Here is a 23,903-nt window from a genome sequence, read left to right as displayed (position 1 = left end):
TGCCATTTCGCCTCTCTGACTTTGTCTGACACACGTCCCACCTGAACTGACCCTCTAATGTCCTAATTCTGTCCATCCTGGTCACACCCAATGCACATCTTAGCACCTTTAACTCTGCCACCTCCGGCTTTGTCTCCTGACAATATTGTGAAACGTGAAGCTCTCTTAAAAAGAATTCTGGGGACTTTAAATGGGTTTTTTTTGGAAGGAAACGAGTATTCTTGCTCCTTAAAGACTTGATCGCTCCTCTGTTTCCCTTTGTGGTTTTATTTTTTTGGCAGAAGCCTTCTTCATATAATCCGTACCACGCCAGTAAAATCAATTTATTTCAAGGATTTGTTGCAAAGCAAAACACTTTCACGAGAGTCTTTTCTCACATCCGCCTTCTTATGAACGTGGAGATCGGATCACTATAAAGCTGTCAAACTCGGCTGCAGGTTTTCATTCCAACCCTTTTCCTAATCAGTGACCAGTTTTCACTGCTAATTAACTCCTTTTCCCTTCATTCTGATAGCCCTGTTTTCAAGGATTCAGTCCTCTGAATTGATTCATCTCTTCATTAAATGGCAGCCAAACAGAAATGAGACATGAAACGAGCCAACAGATGACCAGCTAAATTGGGGCTGCAAACTCCAACCAGTCTCTTAATGAGATGCCGAGTCGTGCTGTTAATTAAGCCTGCTGTTTAATTCCATGGCTTGTTGCTGCTCTCCTTCTGCCACAGCAGACGTTTCCAAAACTGCTGATTTTCTAAGAACACCGTCAAGGGAGAGATCAAACTTACTGAGACCTTCACCTTTCTTTAATTTTCAGATATTATGTGATGGGCACAGGTGAGCTGGTCAGGTGGCAGCTCGTTTTGTGTCTCATTATTGTTTGGCAGCTAATTTAGGAAAAAGAAACAACTAATGGGACAGAGACAAGTGAATTAAAACAAAAGACGTTAATTAGAAGCAAAAACTGGTCACCAATTAAGAAGATAGTTAGAATGAAAACCTGCAGCCACTGTGGCCCTACAGGACTGGAGTTCGGCACCCCTGCTATAAAGAGTTCCAAAAACGCTTCCAAAATTGCTCACTAGGGGGTGACATTTGCCATCCAACCACAGCAAGATGTAAAGGGCAAACGCAGGATCTTTATAAAATAAAAATTTATTTCACAAAAAGGCTGCACTACACTGTGAAGCTCCAAAGAGCACAGAAGGCATACAATGCTGGCAAAAAGGAAATCCCAAAAGCAACCAAGTGAAATTCAGGGAATGGTAAAAAAAAATCAATAAATAAATAAAGCAAAATGGTCTAAGATTCTGAAAATCACAATACGCACAAGGTAGAGCAAAATCTCAATAAACTCTCGCCTAGTGCCCTCGTGATGCCCCTTTCTTTCTAGGGCTAAAGGGCAGTGCCTAGTGCTGATGGGCAGCTGATCCTGCCTCTTAGGGAACCACCCACAAAACACGTGGAATGTAACACAAAGCAGATAATTAACAAAAGTAACACTAACATAAATAAAACACACCACAAAACAAGGGACAGAACCCCAGCCAGGGGAGGAAATGTAACACTCATTGGATATTTGGCTGCCAGCTTTATCCAAAAGTTCGAGTATCCCATGAGAGCTCTTCTGGTACGAGGAGAAGTTTAGGCTCACATATGTCTATGTTGTAGATAATTTGTTATAGAATTTGTAAAAAAAAATGTTTAAGTTTATGTGCCATCTGTTAGAATAACAAATGCAATGCAAATCTCTACGTTGTAGATCAAGTGTTACTGTTTGTGATGCACCACCTGTTGGAAAGTGCATTTTATTACTACAAAGGGTTGTGATGTGCCATTTATTAGAAGAACATGCAATGCATATGTCTCTGTTATAGATCATTTGGTAGGAGATTTGTAAAATCAGTGTTCAATGTTTGTGGTGCGCCATCTGTTGGAATAACAAATGCAATGCATAGCTCTAATTGGTAGATCAAATGTTTAGGATGTGCCATCTGTTGGAATGACAAATGAAATGCATTTTATTACTGTAAACGGATGTGATGTGCCATCTGTTTGAATAAAAAAATGCAATGCATATGTCTCTGTGTTAGATCATTTGGTTTCATAAAAGCAGTTTTAATGGTTGTGGGGCATCAACTGTTGGAATGACAAATGCAATGCATATGTTTATGTTGTAGATAATTTGTTATAGAGTTTGTAAAAAGTGTTAATGTTTATGTGCCATCTGTTCGAATAACAAATCCAATGCAAATCTCTATGTTGTAGATCAAGTGTTACTGCTTGTGATGCACCACCTGTTGGAACAACAATTGGTGTGCATTTTATTACTACAAAGGGTTGTGATGTGCCATCTGTTAGAATAACAAGTGCAGTGCATCTGTCTGTTTATGGATCATTTGGCATGGGATTTGTAAAAGGCGTGTTAATGTTTGTGATGCGCCATCTGTTGCTCCGTACAATGCTTGCTGGCTTGTGCTACTCAAAATGCAACCCGTTGCCTTCTCTGGTGCCACGCGATGAACTTCCTGACCTCGAAATGCCCGCCTTCCTTACCCATAATAAACACCTGACCTCCATAACAGAAATAATTGTATAGGGTCACGACTGCCACGTGTACAGAGCACAGGGACATTCTCGTGTCTGCTTGCGCTAATCAACATGTAACTGTGATTAGCAGGCAGATCTCCTCCTTTACCTGAAGTAGCTGCCTGACCTCCGTAATAAGAACAAAGCTACCAGATTAAGTTCTTCCAACATGCGACCCACCAGCTCCACGGAGTCCGTACGCCACACGACGCATACTTAATAAAGTTCCACAAAAGGCACTATATGAAGGAAAGGCTAACTGTCTTTTCTCCAATTCGTCCCCCCAGCAATCTGCCCAACCCACAAAAATCCCCCCACGTTACCTGAGAGCTGAAGTGACGTACGGCAAGAAATAAGACGCCTCTTTTTTTAAACGTTAGAGTTCGACATTTTCTTTCTTTCTTTCTTTCTTTCTTTCTTTCTTTCTTTCTTTAATTAATCTGTGTGCGATACCACAATGTGTCATTAGGACATAACTCGCTTTGTTTTTTTTTGTTTTGTTTTGTTTTGTATTGTTTTTGTCACATCGTTATCACTTTCATCATTTCACTCCCCGTGAGTAATGCCATTTGTCACCAAGCCAAGCTATCTGAATGGAATAACAGGCGTCATGAAAGAAGAAGTCTGAACCGAGCGGCGCCTGCGGGATGAGATTTCACTCGGCTCGCTGACAAAACTGCTCACTGAGCCCACTTCTCCTCCTTTCTTACTCGTTACAAAGGGCATCCCGGACTTTTTTTTTGTTTTTGCGGATCATCCCCTGATTATTTGTCTGGAAACGATCATCAAGTAGATGTCATCTTCGTTCGGCCTTTGTGTCTGTCGCTTTGAGTAGAGACGTTTGCCTGTGCATCTTAGGAACCCAAAAGCTGTCGATCCTAGCACCCTAGTGCATGGGGTAAATCTTGTGACCTGTAGGGGGGCGCCACTGAGCCACTACACTCTCCAACATGCCAACACCAACAAGTCCCAGTTCAAAAAATAATTTATTTTAACAAATGCCTTCACAGGTAATGCCCAAACGTTCTTGTTTCATTTCTTCTTTTGTTCGTTCTTCCTTTCCTCACCCACCACTCCTGTAAAAGCACACGAGACTCCTTTGTACACGACAGTAGATAGCAGCAGCACATGGAGTTGCCCGGCTAAGTCATATTAAGCTCCGGTCATTCAGTCAGCTTGCACGTTTCACTTGCTCTGAGCCAGTAGGTGGCACTGCTGTGCACAGTGTAGATACAGAAGAAAGCAAACAAAAAAACCTCTGGCCCCCCAAAGGGTCAAAATGTTGGTTTCCAAAGTAGTCCTTCTTGTCCATATGGTCCTAGGAGTGCAGGTCAGGTCATGTTGGGGAGCAGGCACTGGTACAGCATGTTGCTGCACCCACCACATGACAAAACAGCTAGGGATCCCAGTTGGCACCCCCTAGGCATACACGTGGTCCAATCCCACCTTCCGAAAAATGACCCTCTATCTGCTGCGGCCAGGTGTTACGTGGGCATTACCTCGGCCTGGTCCTCAACAATGAGGGTCCTGTGAGCCGGATCACCCAAGGGTAATCGTGCCACATGGCTGTAGTGCCATAACTGATGCTCCCTCACAATGCAGGTCATGTGCCTCATTCGGGACTCCATGAGCAACACAAAGTCAAACCAGTGGTACCCAAGGACCCCCAAAGAGACACAGCAATTAAGGAGTCTTGTCTTCGTCTCGGGTCACTGCATAGCATCCACATCAGCTGCTCCCTGAGTATGACCACCATCAGAGCGACCAGACCAATAAAAGGTGTACCCACCTAGAGAGATCTGGCCAGTCCCAGGTCTGTGCACCTCAGAGAGCGAGTTTACACAGCCCCCAACACAGCTTAGGAAGATCATCATCACGCCGGAGAGACAAGATATTCCACACCCTACCCGCCTCAGATTGGCACCTGAGTAATGTCAGGCAATGCCTCAGCACCACAGCAGTTCCGATCTCCAACAGGCCTGACTCCACTGGCTCTCCGATGGTTTCTGATTCTTCTCGGGTAAGAGGCTCCCATCCCCTTCAGAATGCGAGCGGAGTGCCACTATGCCAGCTTTGGTCCAGATTGGTCAAAGGATTGTATAATTGGCATACACAGAGAGACATTCTTTATGTATTTCTAGTGTGACCAGTAGGGGGCGTTGCAGCATCCCAAACACAAATACACTATTGAAATAAAACCAAAGTACCTTACAAGAAGGTACCCACCACATGTCACATGTTCTTAGGGCTGGGATATATAAAGTGCTGAGAATGCTTATGCCCGCACATCATGGCTTCCCCGCTCTTTTGACATGTCCGATGATCACGTGGTCAGAAAGTAACGTGGCACGTGTGCGAGTTTCAGTACCGTTAAAAATTTGGGTGCCGCATGTGTGTTCAAGTTGTTGGTACGTGACGTCGGCATCGTTGTTTTACTGTCAGCATCTCCATGGTAACAGACCTGCCTGTCAGAAGAGCTGGCATCAAATCACCAGCTCTTTGAAAGTGGATGTGGAAACGTGCGAGACGAAACGGAAGCAAAGTGGAAAAAAAAGTGGGGATTCAGCCGCCGCAAGAGAAACTCAGGGTGGCAGCAAAGCCAAATTGCGCCTCCAACAGAATCGAAACGCGTCCTTCGGTGTCTGACGAGTGGTGCGATGCGGTGGAGCAAATCCTCAAACTGAAATGCTGACGTACGTACGAAAGTCTTCATGGTTCTTCTCTTCATCCGTTTCTCGCAGATGCAATACAAGGCGTCACATATTTAAAGGTCTCGCATGCCATCTTCTGTGTCACTCTTACCATAAGAATGCAATCTGATCTTCAACGTCTTTCTTTAACTCGCACCACTGCGAAATTGGACGTTGTTTTCTCACCGTGACGATTTCTCACACTGCCACCTGGTGGAATCCTCCAGATTTACACAAAGTACACGCGCAAGTATAACGAGTACACCACTTGCGTAGTGTCTTAGTCGCGTACCATCAAGTGTATCCCGTCCCTCACACGTTGGATCTCCACAAATATTCTCCTCTTCCCGTTCTCTCCTCCAGGCACATGTTGTCCAGCTCCTCTCCCAACTCCGACTCCCCTGGGTGAGGTCGAGCAGCTTCCTTTATGCCAGACCCAGGATGTACTTCCAGTGTTCCCACACTATAGTTTGGAAGCACTTCCAGGTCAGGCAGAAGTGCAGCCCCATGCAACACTAGGACTACAGTTCCCAGCCTGCTCTGCGGGTATCCATGCAGGCACCGTAACCCAGAAAGACTGCCACCTATTGGTATCAGGGGGGGAGTAAATAGTCCATGCGACTGGTCTCCCCCGTCCTTCTGTTTAAACTGGCATCCCACCCGGAATGCCAGCCCATCCCTGTTGTCCATCACAATCTCCAGAATTCTTTCTTTTTTTGGTAGCCATTGATAGATAGATAGATAGATAGATAGATACTTTATGAATCCCAAGGGGAAATTCACATAATCCAGCAGCAGTATACTGATACAAAAAAACAATATTAAATTAAATAGTAATAAAAATGAAAAAAAATTAAAATAAAATTAATGTTAACATTTACTCCCCCGGGTGGAATTGAAGAGTCGCATGGAAGTTCCAGCCCTCCAGCCGCTCTCTTCTTCTGGAAGCATCAAGAGATGCTAGGTGCATCAACCAAGTCAGCACGGGCCACCGGTCCACTGACACATGTAACCAAAGACGCTCACGAAGGGTCCGTGTGGAGTCACCATGGAAACCGAGGCAGGGAACACATCAGGTTTTGGTTGAATAATTAAACTTCTGCATTTGAGGACATTCTTGGGTCCCAATCCAGGTGGCTCGTCCTGTTATTGGGTGCGTTGAACAATTGCCGCCTGCTGCCCACCTTGGTTATCGGTGTGCCCAGGGAGTGGAGTCAGGTTGTACGTTGGTGAGACCAGCAAGTAAGACGTTCACTGCAGTCTGACGTCACCAGTTTGAATACAACCAGCCATATGCGTGTGACTGTGTGAAGCAGTCGAACAAGGGGCAGACTACCAGGGGGGATTGTCGAGGACCCCCTAAAAAAATGAAAATTGTGGAGACTCCCTGACAAAAAAGAAAAGAATACTTGTTATAAGTTACTGTGCCCATTTGCAGGAAATCATTGGGTGTTTTTAATGTTAAATTTACTGAGCTAGCTGTACTACTTATTTTGCTCCATCCACGGCCCACCCGAATGCCACAGCTGCCAAGTCGCCACCTCCTGTCCAAACTCCCTCCATGGTGATCGTGTGTTTGAGTTTGTCCTGTGATATGTGGCACCGCCTGGGTAGGCTCCACTCCCACGAGGACCAGCAGTGAAGGGGGACGCCGACCACTAGTGTGGACCTGAAAGACCCCTGGCATCCCAGGTGCTCCTCACACCCGCAGATCCATTCGCCTTTAGTGCCACCCTTAGGCCAGATGAGTTTGAGTTGGTTTCAGAGGCCACCCTTCCTCTTGACGGCTCCGTCACCTAACAGAATGTCCATCATCCGAGTTTATTGTCTTGTTTCCATTGTTTTATTTTACTGTTTCAAATGCACGCCTTTGTGACTATTTTTTATATATATATATATATATATATATATATATATATATATAAATATTTTTTTTATTATTTTACAGATGATGAATTTGTCTGTTTCACTAAACATGAACCCATTGGCATCTGTGGCGCGATCATTCCTGTAAGTATACCTGGCGGCACCAAAATCAGATTTTTCATTTTACATGAAACACCTTTTCCAGTTTTACAGCGCATTGAAAAGAATGTGGAAGAGAATTTAATTCTAGTCTGTGAACTGCAGTGTGTGTTCAGTAATGGCTACATTCATACTTTTTGTGCATTTTGATGTAGGACTTCTTGATCAAAGAGCTCATTAGGAATTAGATTTATAGTGAGGGGCAAAGACCCCTTCCATATCCATATAAGCATCATATGCTATAAAATGAGCTGCAGGATCCCACGTGTGTTTTGGTTTTTCTCGTCAAGTCGTGACAACGGATGTCCCAAGGCATGCAAGTTCCAAAAAGTTGCAGAAGCACTTCCAGGAATGCCCCCTAGAGGGGGATATACTGCCAAACCCCTGCTAGATGAAGTCAATTAGATAAACTTTATTAATCCGATGTGGAAGTTCGGATGCATACAGAAACATAAATATACCGACTGACAGGGCAGCCAATCAATCAATCAAATCAATAAAATAAGATTAACGTGGAAGCATTGAACTGCCTGATTAGCAGTGGGCAGAAAAGACGCCCCTGGAAGTCCTTCTTAGCACACCGAGGCTGAAAGTACTCAGAGAGAGCGCACCCCAGAGGGGATTTTTCCCACCGGGTTGGCCCTGTGATGGTGCCGGCTCTTCTTCAATCAATCAATCAATCAATCAACATTTATTTATATAGCACATATTCATACAAAAAAAATGTAGCTCAAAGTGCTTTACAAAATGAATAGAAAAATAGAAGACACAATAAAAGATAAACATAAGTCAACATTAATTAACATAGAATAAGTAAGGTCCGATGGCCAGGGTGGACAGAAAAAACAAAAAAACTCCAAAGGCTGGAGAAAAAAATAAAATCTGCAGGGGTTCCAGACCAAGAGACCGCCCAGTCCCCTCTGGGCAATCTACCTAACATAAGTCAAACAGTCCTCTTTGTATTTAGGGTTTTCATGGAAGGACCTGATGATGATGGTCACGTAGACTTCTGGCTTTCAGTCCATCAATGTTGGTGCATCAGGATGCTTTGAGTAGGTGGTGGTGGCGCAGGCCGGAAAAAGAAACCGGCCTTACGCTTCTTCTGAGCTCCGGTTGCTTCCCACACTAAACTCCACCCTGGCGACTTCATGTCCAGCAGTTTCCTGCACACATTGAAAGACCCGAGAGTCTCCTTCGCAGGTCCAGAGCGGGCAAACACAGCAACATCATGAAAATGAAAACATCTTATCCTTCTCAAGAGACGCTCTGGGGATAAGTGTGGAGGTCCGTCGTGCACAACGGCAGAATGGAGCTGCTTTTAAAAAAAACACAAAGCAGTCCCAGTGCAGAAAATCCCCCAAAACAGTCGGAAAATGGAGCATGAAGGGCAAAGAGCCAGAGATGTCAGAAAAACACAGAGGAACTCGCCAGCTCCCAGAGCGCATTCAGTGAACCGTCAAGAACTGTAGGAGACCCTCCAGGGTTAAAGGAAGTTCCTGGCAGTGATTGGCGGGTAGAACCACCCACAAAACGCGTGGAGCATAAAGCAGGCTTCGTACACAATGCAGATAATAAAGCAGGGAGTGGGCAGTGTCAGTCCTGGGGGGGGCACAGTGGCTGCAGGTTTTTGTTCCCTTATTGCTTAAGTCACATTTGAATGCTTCATTTTAGTGGTCTCGCTTGTTAAGGTTCCCCACCCTTAATTGCTTATTTCAGTCTTAAACGGCCGCATTCACCTTCTAATCAAAATGATGGCAAATGACAAATCAGCCAGCAGTTCTCCATCTAACTTGTTTCCATTTACATCTCTGTGTGTTCATCGTGCACTGTTTTGATTCAATACAACACTTAATAGAAAAATGTGACAGACTGAAAATGATCTGTTTTAGGCTTCAAATCATTTAAGATGATATCCTTGGAAAGGTCTAAAATCTACAATCTAAGAACCTTACATTGCAGACTAACAAGCCATAAAATGAAATAAGGTCTCAGACTGGCAAGGATTGGTTTCTAATTAGGCAGCTGGGTTGGAATGAAAACCTGCAGCCCTCCAGGACCGACGTTGCCCACCCCTGTAATAAAAAAAAGACACAAAAAAAAATCCATGAAGTAAGACTGTAAACCCCAGGAACCCTGGCAGAAACATGACATGTCGTTAGGACAGTGTTCTGTTTCTATTTGTCCTCCGAGATTGTGCCACGATGGGTTAAAAAGTGTCCTATCAGTGCTTGACTGTGTATCTGTGCATGCAGAGCCGGCCCCAGCTAAACTGTTTTCTGATGCGCCAGTTTATTCTTTTTATTGTTCTTTTGTATCAAGTGGTCGCCTTTTATTCCAGCTTTTTTTTTTTTCGTTTTTTCCCAGTGGAATTTTCCATTGCTAATGCTCACCTGGAAAGTCGCGCCAGCCTTGTGCTGTGGGAACACCGTCGTCCTGAAACCTGCAGAGCAAACGCCTCTGACAGCACTCTACATGGGCGCCTTGGTGAAAGAGGTTGGTATCTGATTACGGACGAGACTTATAGCAGTCTGCTGGCGCTTTAGCTGCCCATCAGATATAAACATTTTGTTCAGTGAATGAAAAAGAGCCAAGCACTGCGTGCCAGTCATTATGGCATGCAGAATGGCACCAAAAGTGTAAATCGGGCGTCAGGTCTGTGTTGACACTCGCAGACTTAAAAAGTCACTTTTGCAGATGGCCCGTCTGAATAAATCTATTGAAAATGTCAACAGTTGCACATTAACGACCAAACTTAACCAAGCAAAGGGGAAAATAAAAAAATACTGGGAATTTATTAAGGAAACTAGCAGTGCTACCTGCCTAAGGCTGAACATTGTAGACCTACAAGTTAACGTTTGCAGGGCTCTATCAATTGGAATGTATTTTGTAATGCATGTAGTAAATAAAATGCATTTGTCATTCCAACAGGTGGCACATCCCAAACATTTGTAATAAAATGCATTATTACAAATGTGCTTGATGTGCCATCTGTTGAAATGGCAAATGCAATGCATATGTCTCCCTTTATATGCCATTTGGTATGGGATTCATAAAAGCAGTGGTGTTTGTGATGTGCCATTTGTTGGAATGACAAATATAATGCATTCTATTACTACAATTGTGTTTGAGGTGGCATCTGTTGAAATGACAAATGCAATGCATATGTCACTCTTATGCCATTTTGGTTTCAGGATTCATAACAGCAGTGTTTATGTTTGTGATGTGCAATCTGTTGGAATGAAAAATGCAATGCATATGACTCTGTTATACACTATTTGGTATGGGATTCATAAAAGCATCAGTCATGTTTGTGATGTGCCATCTGTTGGAAAGATGAAATTCAATGCATATGCCTCTAAAATATTCCATTTGGTATGGGATTCGTAAAAGCAGTGTTAATATTTGTGATGCGCCATCTGTTGGAATGACTAATGCAATGCATTCTATTACTACAAATGTGTTTAATGTGGCATCTGTTGAAATGACAAATTCAATGCATACATCACTCTTATGCCATTTGGTTTTAGGATTCATAACAGCAGTGTTTATGTTTGTGATGTACAATCTGTTGGAATGAAAAATGCAATATGTATATCTCTAAAATATGCCATTTGGTATGGGATTCATAAAAGTATTGTTCATGTTTATGATGCACCATCTGTTGGAATGACAAATGCAATGCATATGTCTCTGTTATTTGGTATTGGATTTATTAGAATGACCTAGACATAGCAACCAGATGGACACGCAGATACAGACACACATCCTTTTATCAATCGTATCAAAGGTGTGGTATGGAAATGAATGTGGGGGGGGGGTCACACTTAGCAGTTCAGATCTCCACATCAAAAATATATTTTAATATAGGATTGGGCACTGGAAGATACTGAAAAAAATTGGAAACTACAAATATTAAGTTAGATCAAATGGTAGATTTTTCAATATCTAAGAAGAGCTTCAGTAAACGTCATTATGATATTTCACTCATTTCACCATCGATCATAGGCAGAGTGACTGGATGGGACAGCCGGTTGTGTTGTGTCTCATAAAGTCTATTGGATTAAATAATCCAAAAATTGATGTTTTTTTTTCCCTTGGTCAGGCTGGTTTCCCCCCTGGAGTGGTGAATATAGTGCCAGGATTTGGACCAACAGCTGGTGCAGCCATTTCAAGCCATATGGACGTTGACAAAGTGGCATTCACAGGATCAACAGAGGTACGTCTACTATATTTATGGCAGTGGGTTTGTTGTGATTGTTTGGCCGATTTTGAGACAACAGATGTCCTGCCTCTTCCACTCTCCATATTGACACAGTATATACACTCGGCCCCAGCAGCAGACACAAAGTCTGTCTTGGAATTACAAGACCTAAGAGTGGAGCAGAAACAATACAATAGAGAAGATGGCCATTAAGCAGTCCTAACAATATTATGGTTTCAGGAGTTTTTATTCAGTCAATTTTAAAAGAGACTAATAATTGTATTGTAGAGTCTGTCTGAAATACAATACATCCATTTTACAACCCGAACACAGGGTCACGGGGGTCTGCTGGAGCCAATCCCAGCCAACACAGGGCACAAGGCAGGAACCAATCCCGGGCAGGTTGCCAACCCACCGCAGGACACACACAAACACACACCAGGGCCAATTTAGAATCGCCAATCCACCTAACCTGCATGTCTTTGGACTGTGGGAGGAAACCCACGCAGACACGGGGAGAACATGCAAACTCCACGCAGGGAGGACAATACAATACAATACAATACAATTTATTTTTGTACAGCCCAAAATCACACAAGAAGCGCCGCAATGGGCTTTAGCAGGCCCTGCCATTTGACAAACCCAGCCTTGACTCTCTAAGAAAACAATGTAAAAACGGAAGAAACCTTCGGAAAGGCGATTCAAAGAGAGACCCCCTTTCCAGGTAGGTTGGGCGTGCAGTGGATGTCAAAAAGAAGGGGGGATCAATACAATACAATAAAATACACAGAACAGAACAAATCCTCAATACAGTGTAAAAATAAAAAGTTTACAAGTATGAATTTAAGAGTAAATATCCTCACATAATCTCTGCTGAAGAGTCGGCCATGATAAAGGCTGCGCACTGGTGCCCTGTCCATTTCCGTCTGGCCAGTCTGATGCTAAAGATGCCAGCTGTGGTTAGGCTCCGCCCACCACGTATGACTGACAGGTGTTTTCTTTTGATTCTCGTGTGCTTCAGGTGAAATTCCCCTAAGAGTCTCCATCTGCTCGTTTACACTAATGATAGACAAAGCCTCAGGGGTTACTGATGAAAACAGGCACCTTTTTAAATGAAAAATACGCCTGAATGTAGAATAACCAGTAGCGCTTGATTTCTGAAGAGTTCTGGTGAACGATGCTCAAGGTAGAATTTTTGAAATCCAATCTTTAAAAGAAAAAAAAAAAAAAAAAAAGAGAAAATCACAAATATTATATCATAAAAGTTTAAGATCCACAAGGGATCGCTTTCTCGATTTGTTAATTAGAGTGTCCACACTCTGCTGGATGCCCAGGTACTAAATGTATTATAATCCATCCATCCATTTTCCAACCCGCTGAATCCGAACACAGGGACATTCTGCTGGAGCCAATCCCAGCCAACACAGGGCACAAGGCAGGAACCAATCCTGGGCAGGGTGCCAACCCACCGCAGGACACACACAAGCACACACACGGGCCAATTTAGAATCGCCAATCCACCTAACCTGCATGTCTTTGGACTGAGGGAGGAAACCCACGCAGACACGGGGAGAACATGCAAACTCCACGCAGGGAGGACCCGGGAAGCGAATCCGGGTGTCTTAACTGCGTGGCAGCAGGCTACCCACTGCGCCACCGTGCCGCCCTGTATTATAATCATTAAAAAAAATAAAGCAATAAGGCTTTTCCGAAATGAAGGATCTACTTCTATAATCTAATTGTAAGATGAAGTGGCGTCCAGTGAGTCCAGTGAGCAGATCAGATGTTTCTGCACACCTCCGAATTAATTTTGTCGCCAGCAGTTGCGTCATCAATGAAGAGAAGTGTGCCAGGACCTGTGGCAGCCATCCATGCCCAAGCCGTAACACCCCCAGCACCACGTTTGACAGAAGAAGTGGTCTGCTTTGGATCTTGGGCAGTTCCTTTTGGTCTCCACACTTTGCTCTTGCCGTCACCCTGATGAGGTTCATCTTTGTTTTGTTGGTGTCCATGACCCAATTATCATGATAATATCGTATAGTGGTGCAATATCAAGACCCACGTTCTCGCAGCAAATCTGACTAAATGTCAGTGTCGTAAATAACACCTACAGTAGTTAGGTGAAGATTCAGCCATAATGTTGTGGGTACATCAGAGTCTCAGCATGGGTGACCAAAGATTTTAACCCATCCAGGAGGTCAATATAAAAATCTGACAGGGGGAGATAACCCTTTTAAAACTGTTTACTCCCCCAACATGATACCCACAGAGCATGCTGGGAGCTGTAGTCCCATGGAGCGGCCCTGTTGGTTTCCATGGGTGCTGCAGGGATTAGTAGTCCCCTACTTTGTTGGGCTTCCTCTTGACCTGGAAGTGCTTCCCACGAGCGATGTCCTGGCACCAGAAGTACTCCTGGCTCTTAGATAAAAGTTGGGAGTTGGGTGGGAGAAGATGAAACTTTCCTGGGAAGAACAGAGGAAAAGGGAAGGAGAAAAGAAATGTGCTGGTGCTTATTACAAAGCAGCCTTTGTCAAAGGAATTAATTGTAATAAACCTTTCATTTGAACCTGAGATTTGTGTCTAGGCAGTTGGATCTGAGGTGCTGCGACGCCCCGTATGGGATACACAGACTATACTTTGGCATTTAAGGACCTCACTGAGCTGGTGGTAAAAATAAACAATGCACTGACCCCCCAGCTGTATGTGCTGCCTGTCACTCTCCGTTTCGGCGATACTGTCACCGTCATTGTGAGGTTAAGAGAAATGGCAGCTACGGCCGAGAAAAAAATCATTTGAACTAAACGGTGTAACGGGCGTTCTGTCCAGGTGTTGTTCCTGCCTTGTACCTAATGATTGCTGGGATAGGCTCCATCTGCCCTGGATAAGCAAGTTACAGAGCAAACCTCACATTTCAACTCCACTGAGCGATGTATCGCCAATAACCATGACAGTCAAGCAAAGTGACAATAATGTTAGTCCTCATCATGCGCCCCCCTTGGGAAAAAAATGATCACCTTCAAGAAGATTTCACTCATCCCATGGAAATGTTTGAAGAGAACAACATATTCTGCCTGACTCGGCTCAAGATGGCCCCGCTTGCTTACAAGACCGAATTGAGACATAAAGCCCCTCTAGTGCGGGACCACTTTGAACTAATTTGTTCCATGTATCAGTAGATCTTTGTATCGAAAGTCATTTCTAGCATCTGCATAACATCTGCTCTCATTCAACTTCCAGTTTTGCCTCCACTTTCTTTTTGTTCCTTGCTCAATTGTTCATTGAATATTTATTAAAACAAAGTGGGCCATGAATGAAAAAAATGAAGTAAAGACACTTTAGTCCTCTAACTTTGTGACATCTGCCTTTCCCCATTCTGTTTCAGGGTGTAGGTCATTAAGCGGCAATCAACTGATCTGGAGAAGGGGGATACATTACTATAAATGTGTGTGATGCTCCATCTGTTGGAAAGACAAATGCAATACATACTTCTGTCTTTATATATACAGTATGTACTGTGTGTGTGGACGTAATTCTTAACCTGGCTCCTTTATCCAAGGTAGCTTATGACCTTTGGGCATAGGCAGCTTAAGTGACTTGCACGTGGTCACAAAGTGTCAGTAATGGGATTTGAACCAATAACCTCGGGGTTTGAAGTCCAAAGCCTTAACCATTATGCCACACTGCCTGCCCTTATATGCCATTTGGTATGGGATTTGTAGAAGCCGTGTTCATGTGTGTCATGTACCATCTGTTGGAATGTCAAATGCAAAGTATTTTATTACTACAAATGTATGTGACGCGTCATCTGTTGGAATGACAAATACGCACACATGATGAACCACCTCAGGATCCCAAATTAGGACTAGAGTGCAGCCATGACACTTTGGCACCACACTAGCTGTGTGTGTCTGTTGTAAAGCTGTGAACACATTATTATTAGCCTGACAACATTTGAGGTACAATTGGTTACAATTGGAGCACAGGCAGTTGAAGTGACTTGCACGTAGTCACGCAGTGTCAGTAGCGGGATTTGAACCAATAACCTTAGGGTTTGAAGTCCAAAGCCTTAACCATTATGCCCTGCCCTTATATGCCATTTGGTATGGGATTTGTAGAAGCAGTGTTCATGTTTGTCTTGCACCATCTGTTGGAATGTCTAATGCAAAGTATTTAATTACAACAAATGTATGTGACGCGTCATCTGTTGGAATGACAGAGAGAGACAGAGCAACCGGACAGACACTCAGATATACAGACACACAGACACTTATCCCTTTCTGAAGGTGGATTATTGTCATTTGTGCAGAGTCCAATGAAAGTATGCGCTGATCAGCGTGCAACATGTCACCATCGTCCAGTGCCATGATTAGTGAGTGACAATTTCTTTATTCTGTGATAGCATTTGAGTCATCTCCTTCATGTCCAGATCTTTTGTTCTCACAATGGCACACAACTCCTTCTAAGCCTGACAGGTATAGTCATCCTTGCATCCTCCAGTGGCTTGTCTTCCTAGCCTGGAGTGCGGCACTAAGAAGGCGGCAGCATATGAAGACGGTGTGCGTGTGATGAAGCTTCATTATGACCCTCAATTCATTCATTCTCTTTTCTTCTGTTTGTTTTTTTAGGTTGGAAAGCTCGTCAAAGAAGCTGCTGCCAAAAGTAACCTTAAAAGAGTGACCTTGGAACTGGGAGGGAAGAACCCGTGCATCGTTTATGCTGACGCCGACTGTAAGAATATCACAATTCTGTTCATTGCTCGACTTACAGCAGAAATAGTGCAGGGGGTCTGTCCATGTAGCCGGTGATCCGTTTTCTGTCTATTCCAGTTTTGGGAAGTTTTCACACTCCTAGTCTGTTTTGTTTTGGAGATGATTAGTCACTTTGTCTCAGTCTCCAGTTAGTTAAACCTGCACGCAAACAAAAGTAACGAGAAACCCTCTTGCAGGCAGGTTGGGGGCTTCTTTCATTGGGTAGAAACCATTTTTTCCCTGCAAGAATCCTCATGGAGGGCTTACGTGTGTGATATATATGGGATTATAAGTGGTTTTAGAAAGCCTATTATTATCTGATGACTTGAAGAGTACATGAAAGTAATGTGCTGCTTGGCACTCTGAAGAAAGGGCGCGTATATTTAGGGCGACTCTACAGAAGGTGGCAAGTTCTGGTAAGGGAACGCCGTGATGTGCTTTAATGTCATTTAGACAGCAGACGTATCAGGGGAGTTTAATTTCATGTATGATGTTGCATATTTTACTCTCCATTTAACATGCTGTATGAACTTAACCCCCATTTTATCCATCCATCCATTATCCAACCCGCTATATCCTAACTACAGGGTCACAGGGGTCTGCTGGAGCCAATCCCAGCCAACACAGGGTGTAAGGCAGGAAGCAAACCCCGGGCAGGGCGCCAGCCCACCGCAGGGCGCACACACACCAAGCACATACTAGGGACAATTTAGAATCGCCTCTGCTGACCTGCATGTCTTTGGACTGTGGTAGGAAACCCACACAGACACGGGGAGAACATGCAAACTCCACGCAGGGAGGACCCGGGAAGCAAACCCGGGCCTCCTAACTGCGAGGCAGCAGCGCTACCCACTGTGCCACCGTGCCACCCACCCCCATGTTAGTTTATTTCAAATCCTATGTCCATTGCTTTTAGGCGTGTAATGATGTTCATTTTGGAAGTTTCCACTATCGTTTATTACATAGCATCAGTCAAAATGCCTCCTGTGTGATCGCATCAACGGGACGCCCCACCTGTAAATCTCACTTTTGCAAGGTGTGTGGTTTATCTGTTGAGATCGCCTACTTACACAGCATGCACAGATTGCATGTTATCGGCCCCATGTCAGAACACATTCATACCTCGTGGGAATCGCTTGTTTTATGACCACTGTTTTTTTTTTACTTTCTCATATATGAAGTATAGGGAAAGTATTGCAATTGTCCAAAAAAAAAATCCATTTCAAGATTTGGATGAATCTCGACGTTTTATACCTCCCCGAATCCGAAAATGAGATTTTCAGAATTACTAAGGGGCTCTGCTCTGCCCCCTGCTCACTTCTCTCGGCAACCCCCGTGCGGGCCCGACATGCTAGTCATTTCCCGGATTTGCCGCTTGTGACGAACCGTGCTGTGCTTTTGGCTAAACACGAATATCATCTCTGTCTTTGATATCTCCGTCTTTCGAAACTATGATTGCTGACAGTTCATCAAGTCAAGTTAGGGAGCATGCACTGGTACAGCGCGTTGCCACACCCACTACACGGCGAAACAACTCGGGATCCCAGTTGGCAACCCCCCCCCAGGCAGTCCAGTCTAGTCCCACCCTCCGGAAATGACCCTCTATCTGCCGCAGCCAGGTGTTACGTGAACGGCCCCTTGGCCTAGTCCAGCCATTCGAGTCCCCAACAATGAGGATCTTACAAGCTGGATCACCCTTGGGGAAACGTGCCACATGGCCGTAGTGCCATAACTGACACACCCTCACAATGCAGGTCATGTGCCTCATTCGACACAAAGTCAAACCAACGGTACCCAAGGATTCTCTGAAGAGACACAGCACTGAAGAAGTCCAGTCTTCGTCTCAGGTCACTGAGTAGCGTCCATGTCTCGCAACCATATAGCAAGACAGGAAGCACCAGGACTCTAAAGATTTGGACCTTTGCCCTTTTGCATAGATATCGGGAGATATTGGGGATCGGGACTGGTTGTGGTGTTGAGGCATCGCCTGCTGCACGGCAGCACTCGGGTCCCAATTTGAGGCAGACCATACGGGGGGCAATTCATCACATGTTGGTTTATAATACTGTGTATGAGAGTGTGATCTTTCAGATTCCTATTAAAATCCAAGAAAACTTCTTTGTTAAATTTCATATAAAGTGCGAAACTTTTGAATGTATGGATTTGTACCCATTATTGGCTGTAGAATTTCTAATACGTCGGATCATTTAACTCTTTCAATTCCATGTTGCATCGCTTCTCTGTGATCATAAATATAAATCTGACAGAATTTGGGGTTTCTGTGAAGTTAAACTTGTAGCTCTGTCATATCGCCTGCATCCATATATTCCATCTACTTTCACTGTTCCATTATTTCACCGAGTAATTTACGTTTGTTTGTGCTAATGTGATCAGTACTATCAGTTTGAGACTTTCAAATTTTAGTACTTTCATCATCTCTAACCTGCTCTGCATGTGTATCGCGCCAACGTTTTTGGACCTCTTTTAGATGTTCTACTTTGCATTCTACGCTTTTTTTTCCTCTTCTACTCTTTGTCTTTTATTTCCACCCCCGCTTGGACCTGTTAGATTTTCAATTCATCTCTTGGCACAAAGTCTCGTCTCGCGGGACGTGAAAGTATCTCTCTGAAAGTGCCTCGTCTCTCTGAAAAAGACTTGTCTCGTCCCAAGATTTATTTATATAATAATAGATGTGTGAAGAATTAATATATGAAAATGTTTCCAGATGGGCACCAAATACTTTCCTTCTTGGGTCAATCGTATGTTTTCCATGGAAGCGAAACAAAAAAAACAAAAATGAACCACCATGCCCCCACATGCTTTAATACATTTCATCATGAAAAGTATCAAGTATTTATTTTAGCATTCTAAATGTTCAGAGAGCAGGAATATCATGAAGTGAATTTATTCTGTGTGGCGATCGCTGCCTGTGCCTCCTCTTAATGCAAGAGGAAATTTAAGAAGTGCGTACCAATTAACATAGGTCGAGGAACACTTAACACAAATCATTTAATGTGCTACACAATTTATGACGGGGTTTGAGAAAATCTAGTAAATGAAACATTCATTTTAAGATGAAGTTTAGTTTGTGACATTCTACTGACAAAATAAACTACGAGAATAAAGTGGATCTGTCGACTTTAATCTGGACATTTAGTTGTTTTTTTTTCTTCACTGTGTCTATTTTTTTTTTCACCGTGGTCTTCCCTAAAACGGTGAGAATAAACTGGAAATGTCGACTTTAATCTCGATTAAAAACGGCAAGAATAAACTGGAAATGTCGACTTTAATCTCGATATGAACGGTGACAATAAACTGGAAATGTCGACTTTAATCTCTATACGAACGGAGACAATAAACTGGAAATGTCGACTTTAATCTCTATACGAACGGAGACAATAAACTGGAAATGTCGACTTTAATCTCGATACGAACGGAGACAATAAACTGGAAATGTCGACTTTAATCTCGATACGAACGGCGAGAATAAACTGGAAATGTCGACTTTAATCTCTATATGAACTGAGACAATAAACTGGAAATGTCAGCTCTCGATACGAACGGAGACAAACTGGAAATGTCGACTATAATCTTGTTATGAACTGCGAGGATAAACTGGAAATGTTGACTTTAATCTTGATATGAACAGCGAGAATAAACTGGAAATGTCGACTTTAATCTCGATACGAACGGCGACAATAATCTGGAAATGTCGACTTTATTCTCGTCATATACTCTTTTTTTTTTTTTTTCGCAGTGTCCATATTTTTTTTCTTCTCCGTGGCCCCAATACACTTCCATATAAATGACAGTCAGACGCATGCAGAATCAATCCATGCAAAGACTGGAATTAAATGCTTTTCTTGTATTAACGATATGAATTTTGTTGGAAGCGAAGTGCAATTTATTTCATTTATTATTTTTGTGAGGTGAAACACTGAGTTTTGCTGCAAGTGTAATTTTGTACAAATCATTTAGTTTGTCATTAGCGCTCACGATCTTATAAGGGCTGGTTTTGTTTTTTTTTTTTCCCACTATCTTTACACGCAGAATTTAATGCGTGAAAACCCTTCCAGACAGCCACTAAATGCCTTTCTATTTGCGTCAGTGGTGTGAATTTGGCTGGAAGTGAAACGCAATTTATTTCATGAATGGTTTTTGTAAAGTGAAACAGCGGAGTTTCATTGCAAATTCGATTTTACGCAAATCATTTCTCTCATCACTAGCGCAGCCCTGGAAACACCTGGCAGAGGTGATTTTCGTAATTTCAAATGGACGGTCAGACTTTTGAGCATCGCGCCAAGTTGTATTGGAAGGCCGTTCTCAGTTGCCACGGATAGGAACAGACCCAGTAAAGCTCCTGTATGTTAAATCCCCCAGTTGCAGTCTCAGTCCAGGGCAAACATCCAAGATGTTTTTGATGAAAACTCTGACTTTCAGCCAGCGGACAGAATGCAGTATGTTTTAATTATTTTCTGAACTGAAACATAAGCAGGAGATTACAAAATGTCATTGATATGCATTGAAATAAGACCCCCCTGCCCCCCCCCCACTCTCAGCCAGTATGCGTGTAACAATGGGGACCCTTCCATCTGATCTGCTAACAAAGCCCTGCCTCGTTTACCCAAAAGGCTTATAGAAAGGTGTAAAATGTGGGTTATATTAGGCAACGTTAATAAAATATGAAGAAATATCCAATGAGGCAACGATCCAAGAAAAATCAACTCACAGACTTTGAATGTAGACGTTTGATAAACGAGAGGAGCTCATTTGATTTGCTGTTAGTCGTCCCCAAATGTCATCCAGACACTTCTTCCACGTTCAGGGTGCAATGCCTTCTTTTTCATGCTTGTCACTTAAGCGTGTCATCTTCATAAAATAGCAGCTGTTGCTTATTTTTGATTATTCAAATTAATTGAGGTCATAGCAACTGTATTTTGTTTTTGGAATCGGTGGGCTGTAATCCAATAGCCATCTTTCTTGTATGTTGTTTCTTTTGTCTGTGTTTTTTCCAGTTTCACATTCGGTTCTTTTTGCCTTGTCAAATATTCTATTGCTGTCATTTGGTGCTGTAGGGGACCTCAGCCATGTAACAAAGGGTTTAGTAGCAGTGACACTACAAATGGGATCATTCCGTTGTGGGCCACACACACTTAGGATGAACAGAAAGGCAGGCAAGCAGAAAATGAAATATTCATTCATTCCAGGCTATCTCACAGCTCCAAAGCCTCCGGTATAATTCCCAGCCTGCTCACTATCTGCGTGGGGTTTGCATGTTCTCTCCTTGTCCATGATGGCTTTTCCCAGCTCAGTGTCAATGAGTGAGTTTGCTCAGTGGTGTGTTGCCACCCTCTTCATGGCTGCTGCTTGGCTTAAACCTAATGATGACAATGGAAGCTTCATCTCTCTTTGGTACCATAATGGAAAAAAAAAATCCAGTGTGTAAAAGAGATGGGTGGATTGATGCAGGGTGAACATCATTCTATTGGAATCTCCCCTTATTTAGGAACTCATTAATCTTTTTACATCTTTTGATTTACACCATTGTGTCTGCTTAATTAGCCTTATTAAGATCAGAGTGCCATGTATTTTGAGGGCAAAGCTGACCGATGAATAGATATTCTGCAGTATATCTCTAAAGCGGACTACAATGATGAGTTTAAAAGCCAGAAGGACACAAAAAACAAAATGAAATCTGCAGGGGTTTCCACGTGGCGCGATTCTTCCGAGGGTGATCTGTCTCTCAGGGACCTCATCATTGAGGACCCAAGTGGCTGGACCAGCCCAAGGGGATGCCCACGTAACACCTGCCTGCGGCAGATAGAGGGTCACTTCCAGCGGGTGAGACTGGACCATGAGTCTGCCTAGGGGGTTACCACCCAGGATCCGGAGCTGTTTCGTGGTGTGGTGGGTGCTGTTCCAAGGCCAAAAGACCACCCAGCACCCACTGGACATTCTACCTAATGTAAATTCTCTTAAATTGCTCCTAATGGTTTCCAGACTTGGTCGCAGAAGATTTGTCACAGGACTGCTGGGGCACCCGCCTTTATTCCAAGTATCATGGGTGGCTGCACTAGACTTTGATCAGGAGCTACTAGCCAGGGCCATCTTAATATATGGGGACAGTGGGCACCGACCCAGGGCCCCAGGAGCATAGGGGTCCACAAAGTTTGTGATGCCTATGCATATTTCTGTGTTGCTAAAAAAAACAAAGGCCCCAGCGCACTACTTTGCTCCGGGGGCTTATGATGCTGTTAAGGTGGCCCTGGCCACCACAGGAAAAACCCGAACTGGGCAACTTTAAATTACTTGGGATGGGCGTCAGCTACTTTGACCCTAAAATGTTAGAACCAGATTCATAAGATCAATTTGTGGGTTGTTGTATGGTGGCATCAAGGGGACACAGTAGTTGGCATTGCAGTTTGATCATTGAGTGTACAAAGTTTTTCTCGCGTCTTGGTAGATTTTGTCTGGGTATAATAATGCAATATGAAAACTACTTTATAGATAGATATTGAGAGGCACTATATTACATATATAAAATATATATTATAGAGAGAGACACTGTGAATACACGATTGCTGACCTCCATAAAACTGTGGTACACGTAAGTGTACTGACAAGTAACAAAGAGTGGGATAACCACATCATCATATCTGCCATTCACCAGCACGCATTTTCTTCCACTGACGTGTTGAATACTTTTGTTCCAACTAATCACGTGCCAATACGGTTTCATGCTTTTGTACAAAAATGTCCAAAATGCGTTGTGAATTCCAACTGTCACCGACGTTGTTATCCGCCTGAAGGATTTTCTTTCTCGTGCACATGAACTGAATCTGAGGAATGCCTAGAAGAAAAATGTGAAGCACATTTTTATGCCAACCACATGTCACAAAGCAAAAAAAAAAAAAATCACATAAATAAATAATAATTCTCAATACATTCCAATTCCGTGACATATGTTTAGTGTGCTGCCATCTGTTCCTGTAGTTTTTTTGTTTTGATCAGCAGAAATCCAAACTGACTGAAAGAATGCCCTTCATTAAATTTAATGTACTGTAGGAAAACATTCAGTTCTCGATCGAGCTTTCCGTATGTTTTGGGAGCTTACGTCAATTTTTTTAATTGTACATTTGGAAAATATACTTTTCAATCAGTTATTCTTGTCAGGTTTTGTATGGAGTGGTATGGTATGGTGCGTCACACGTTAGGTGATCCCAAAAGCACTTCCAAAAATGCCCACTAGTAGGCAGGGCCAGATTAAGACTTTTGCAGGCCCAAAGCATTTAAAAGATTTTGGTGCCCCCATACAGTAGGTGTAGGTATAAGGGGGGGGTCTCTGCGTGTAAAGTCAAAACACATGGCATTACAAATATTTATTTTGTTTCCATATAAAATTATTGTACAAAATTAAAATTCCTATGATAAAGGAATGCTATGTATTATCTATCGTACAAGTACAATAATTACTGTATGTCTGGCTATGGTGCCCTGCACTCGCTCGAACGGGGCAGCCGATGTGACCAAGGCGAGGACGGTCATGTGAGCCTCGGTGGACTGTGTGCCAGTTAACAGATTCTAATTTTGTTGTATTCCCAAGATTAATATACATATCATTAACCTCTATTATTACTGTTTTATTAATGTGTAT

General features: G+C 43.2%; 1 protein-coding gene across 3 annotated transcripts in view; it reads left to right on the top strand.

The window, feature by feature from the left end:
- aldh1a3 (aldehyde dehydrogenase 1 family, member A3) overlaps window positions 1–23,903 on the top strand; it is a 65,441-nt gene that overhangs the window by 21,871 nt on the left and 19,667 nt on the right. For all 3 annotated transcript variants that reach the window (XM_039772705.1, XM_039772703.1, XM_039772704.1), the window contains 4 exons: window positions 7,224–7,285; window positions 9,665–9,793; window positions 11,403–11,516; window positions 16,127–16,229. In XM_039772705.1, the coding sequence (XP_039628639.1) occupies window positions 7,224–7,285; window positions 9,665–9,793; window positions 11,403–11,516; window positions 16,127–16,229 (408 nt within the window). The remainder of the gene's footprint in view (window positions 1–7,223; window positions 7,286–9,664; window positions 9,794–11,402; window positions 11,517–16,126; window positions 16,230–23,903) is intronic.

The sequence above is a fragment of the Polypterus senegalus genome, chromosome 12 (assembly GCF_016835505.1).
Source record: "Polypterus senegalus isolate Bchr_013 chromosome 12, ASM1683550v1, whole genome shotgun sequence".
Taxonomy (NCBI): Eukaryota; Metazoa; Chordata; class Cladistia; order Polypteriformes; family Polypteridae; genus Polypterus; species Polypterus senegalus.
The sequence above is the reverse complement of the archived record's forward strand: the minus strand, read 5'-3'. Positions and strand labels throughout refer to the sequence as shown.